At 32.1% G+C, this 4543-nt stretch overlaps 1 protein-coding gene across 1 annotated transcript in view; it reads left to right on the top strand.

Annotated features, from left to right (window-relative positions):
• The window catches only part of LOC105624640 (telomerase-binding protein EST1A), a 111645-nt gene that overhangs the window by 4829 nt on the left and 102273 nt on the right, over window positions 1-4543 (top strand). The window contains 6 exon segments of the mRNA XM_012205997.1: window positions 189-713; window positions 870-948; window positions 1052-1162; window positions 1246-1257; window positions 2308-2532; window positions 2887-2948. Of these exon segments, the coding sequence (XP_012061387.1) occupies window positions 189-713; window positions 870-948; window positions 1052-1162; window positions 1246-1257; window positions 2308-2532; window positions 2887-2948 (1014 nt within the window).

The raw sequence follows: 4543 nt of genomic DNA, 5'->3' as shown, positions 1-4543 counted from the left end.
AGTAGTAGACGTACCGTACGTACGTACGGTACGTACGTACGTCGTACGTACGTACGTACGTAGTAGTTATTTTATTATTTATNTATATATNTNTNTNTNTGTGTGTGTGTGTGTGTGTGTGTGTGTGTGTGTGTGTGTGTGTGTGTGTGTGTGTGTGTGTATATTTAAATGCTATTAAATTTTTTTAGTTTTCATTCAGCAAAGAATCATTGTCTTTTATTGGACATTGAACGTGCTGATCTGGAATTACAATGGATAATAAGTTCCGGTGGCTTCACCTCGCGTTTGGATAGAGTCTCATATATACGACACTTTCTTCAACAGAGCTTAAAGATCTTGCTCGAGACTGATATCAAATTCTGTCAAGCGGAGAATGTTGAGCAACACTTTTGGAAGATATTGTTTTATAATCTGATTGAGATGCTGCGAAAAGCAATGCCTAAAGAGAACTCGGAAGGACGAGAACGTTACAAGCAGATAATGTTAAATATCATTGATGAGGGTACCACTTATCTGGAAAGTTTATTGGCTACTCTCGAGACTACGTATCAGTTCAAATTAGATGCGTTTCTTGCATCATCAAGTCTACCTAAGGGTCTTGGACTCTTAGGTTTGGCCTTAGTTAGCGCTCAAAAGATATTTTTATTCTTGGGAGACTTGGCGAGGTACAAGGAGCAAGCAAATGAAACAAGCAATTATGGAAAATCTAGGCAGTAAGTGTTTATTGCACATAAAACACACACACACACACACACACGCGCGCGCGCGCGCGCGCGCACACGCACACGCACACACATTCATACAACAGTAATAATTTTAAGAACTCAACATATTAGATTTAATTTTTTTCTCTATTTCTTTCTATACAGGTGGTACTTGAAAGCACAGCAAATCAATCCTAAAAATGGCAGACCTTACAATCAACTTGCCTTACTGGCACATTATGCAGTATGTATTTAGAAATTACATTTGTGATATGAATGAATTTATGGTGATTATGAATATAATTTAATGTATAAATATATTTTTAAATATTTTTTCGTGTTTTCAGAGACGAAAGTTAGATGCCGTATATTATTACATGCGATCTCTTATGGCGTCCAATCCTTTTCATTCTGCCAGAGAAAGTTTGATTGGGCTCTTCGATGAAAATAGAAAAAAGGTAAAGGAACTTATGAAACGTATTGTTAAACCGTTTGTATTTATACTAACGTTAATAATATTTTGATTTTCTTTTGCCGCCAGTATCTACATTATGTAAGTAAATTTTGATACTTGGTGTGAACTCTCTAGACGTTCATTCATTATTTATTTGGTCAAGGCTTTTTTATCTGTTTATTATTTTATTGCTCGTTATATTGGATTTTCTATTTTACGCTTTTTAGAGCCTTGATTTTTCAATCCATTTGTGCACTTAGAATCTTTACATTTTAATAACTCTTGATAGCAAATGTGGCGAATTAATGCCTTTTGCAACTTAATTAATATCATGACATTAAATATTTTGCATATATCTGCTCCATATTAGCTAAATACACTTCTGCATAGCTATTTTTTGTAGTAATCGTTCATGCGAATGTTAGCTTTAATAAAAGATTAAAAACACTATTACAGAAAGGAAATATATTTAAAATAATAATATAAAAAGGTGAGCGGCACCACATATTTCTGGAGACATTCACACAAGAACACAATATCTGTTAATGATATGCCTGTAGCATTTTTGAGAGTGCTTGTTTGTAAGAAAGCCAACGTTAAATTTCCAGAAATGCTTCGCTGTAAATCCAAGTTGGAGACTTTTCTTATCTTTACTAGAGTTCTGTACATTTCGTTAGCATGCACTTATCATAGATGCGGGAATTTGTACAAATGAGGAATACAAACATTGTCCGATGGACACTCTTTGTATGCCTAGCTGACTATATAAAAGGAGTCCCGCTACCATCGTCTCATCTACACCAATAATAAAATTTTGAACGGAAATTAATAAAATTATTTAATTCATATTTATATATTTTTTATATATATAAATAGTATGATAATTAAATTTCGAATTAAATCCTCACTGACGAATCTGTAAATTAGGTAGATTTGGTTACGGGACACCATGCATAGCGTCATGCAGTACTCGTATCTTTTACACTTGTATATACATGGCGAAGATGTGCATATAACGGCAAATGTAACATACACCGATAATTATAACCGTCAGTTTATATCATGCATTGCATCCATTACACGATGCATTGTAAATGCATCAGGTATACATAGGTAGAGGTATTCTCTCAGTAAACGAAATATTCTTAGTACGAGTCTATCGAACGTAAACGGAAGGAAGAAAGGGAGTCGAAGGAACGAGCGAGGATGAAGGAAAAGGAAGGTGCGAACATTATCGGCGGTGGACTGAGGAGAGAGACATGGATTCATCCAGGTGACGGTAGGCGGGTACGACGTACAACGAGCGCGGCCAACGAAGCAAGATTGTCCCACGCAAGCGACTTGGAGGAGTTATCGCAATTAACGAGTGTCGAGGTATCCATTTCTGCTGCGACATCGTATTTGTCTAACAGTTTCGAAAGCTATAATTCTATAGTGTATATCTTTCGTACTTTAAATGCAACGCATCTATTAAGCAAATGTAGAATTATCTGAAAACTTTTGCTGTGTATGATTAAAAAATTTTGTTTATATAAAATCGATAAATAATGATAATTATATGATTAATATTTGCCTTGAACATTAGCCTATTAAAAACTTATTGATATACATACTGGTGTGTTGATATATAGTTCTGATAAAATTATTATTAATATATTTTTAATAAGTATGATATATAATTATTTTATTTATACATCTTGTTTTAGAGTTTTGTATTTTTTTTGTTAGGTGAACAAGCGGTTTGTTACTTCATACCTTCATGTTCACGGAAAGCTTATCACCAAGATAGGGTGAGTTTTATTATATTGATATTTTTGCACGTTTTCTGATGAAAGAAAAGAGCGTAAATCGTTGATTGGCGATTGTACTCCTTCAATCATTTAAAGATCTGTTTATCGCTATCGAGCAAGTAGCTTATTGCTGTAGATTGGTCAACTGCCCGATATTTGCATCTCATGTGGTTCATACATACATTTAGCTTGTATCTCAATCGTTACATATTTCATTACGCGTTCATTACAAATTCTGCCAAGCAGAACAAATCGTTTCGTATTCCACTCGTGTCTGATAAAGATTGATAAAACTAATGTATACCTTTTGATTTTGTCCAATTTTGCATCACTGGAATAATATACATATATTTCTTAGTTGATATTCTTTCGTAGAGTCATTCATGCATTATAATATTTTATTATTATGGCTTTTTTAAATTTACAATTTGCAAAAGTTACATGTCAGATCTGTGCAAAGCAGATGGATAAGAAACTTCACTCGAGTGCTCGAGTATGTTTTATCTTTGTTTTACATCTAATGAACGATAAAAATAAAATGATGCATTAGGGCACTCGGATGAAGTTTTCGAATGCAATCAATGTCATTTAAAATAAAGTAAAAATATTTAAAAAATGTATAAAATTAAATTAATAATTATTAAATGAACAAATGTGTTTGGTGTTCTAAGAAATTCTATTTGCCAAGATATATGTCTTAGGATTACTTGTATCAACGTTATTTTAATTTTAAGCGAGGTTTAAAATTAAAATAAAACTCTCTTTGTTCCTATCTTTTTTCGGTTTTTGAAACGAGATAGAGAGAGTTTAAAGTTTCGCTTAAAATCAAAGTACATTGGTAACCAAATCTTAGCAATCTATTTATATGTATACACTTTTTAAATTTTATTTATAATTTCAGATAACTAAAACTTATCTTTGCTAATATAATTATCTATCAATTATCTTTATTATATATAATTATCTAATAAAATTCTAATCATTAGATAAGAAGTGAACGTGCTTTGATTTGATGCATAAATCTTATAGCACTTTCATAATAAGTTCAGAATTGGTTATTAGTATTCTGACTTTATGAGTTAGTAGCATATTCTCAGTAAAGTAAGGCAACTATATGAATAAATAAATTCCTACAATAAATAATCAGAACAATTTCGATATCATGATTGAGCCAGAAATGGTGCATCGCTTAAAAGTTCTAGGCTGCACCTCGGCAAGTTTATAAATTATCGTCGATCTCGCACGAACGGGATATTATTCGCGCCGTTAGAGCGTTGTGGAATTTAATCTAAACTGACTAATCCAGAAATATTATGCTATGGATCGCGTCCGGTCGGTCGGTGTAGCTCGATTAGCAGGAGAAAAATAAATTGGGAAGGAATATTATGCACATTAATAATGGCATTAATAGAATGGCATTAATAGTCTCGTGAATTTACGAATGAAAAACGAATCTTCGTTGTTTTCTTAAGCGATGCCTAGAAGCAAATATCCGGATATATATATATATATATATATATATATATATATATATATATATATATATATATATTATATAGTAATACTATATATATATATATATATATATATATNTA

The sequence above is a fragment of the Atta cephalotes genome (genome assembly GCF_000143395.1).
Source record: "Atta cephalotes unplaced genomic scaffold scaffold00084, whole genome shotgun sequence".
NCBI lineage: Eukaryota > Metazoa > Arthropoda > Insecta > Hymenoptera > Formicidae > Atta > Atta cephalotes.
Note: the sequence above shows the minus strand (reverse complement) of the source record. Positions and strands in the feature narration are given on the sequence as shown.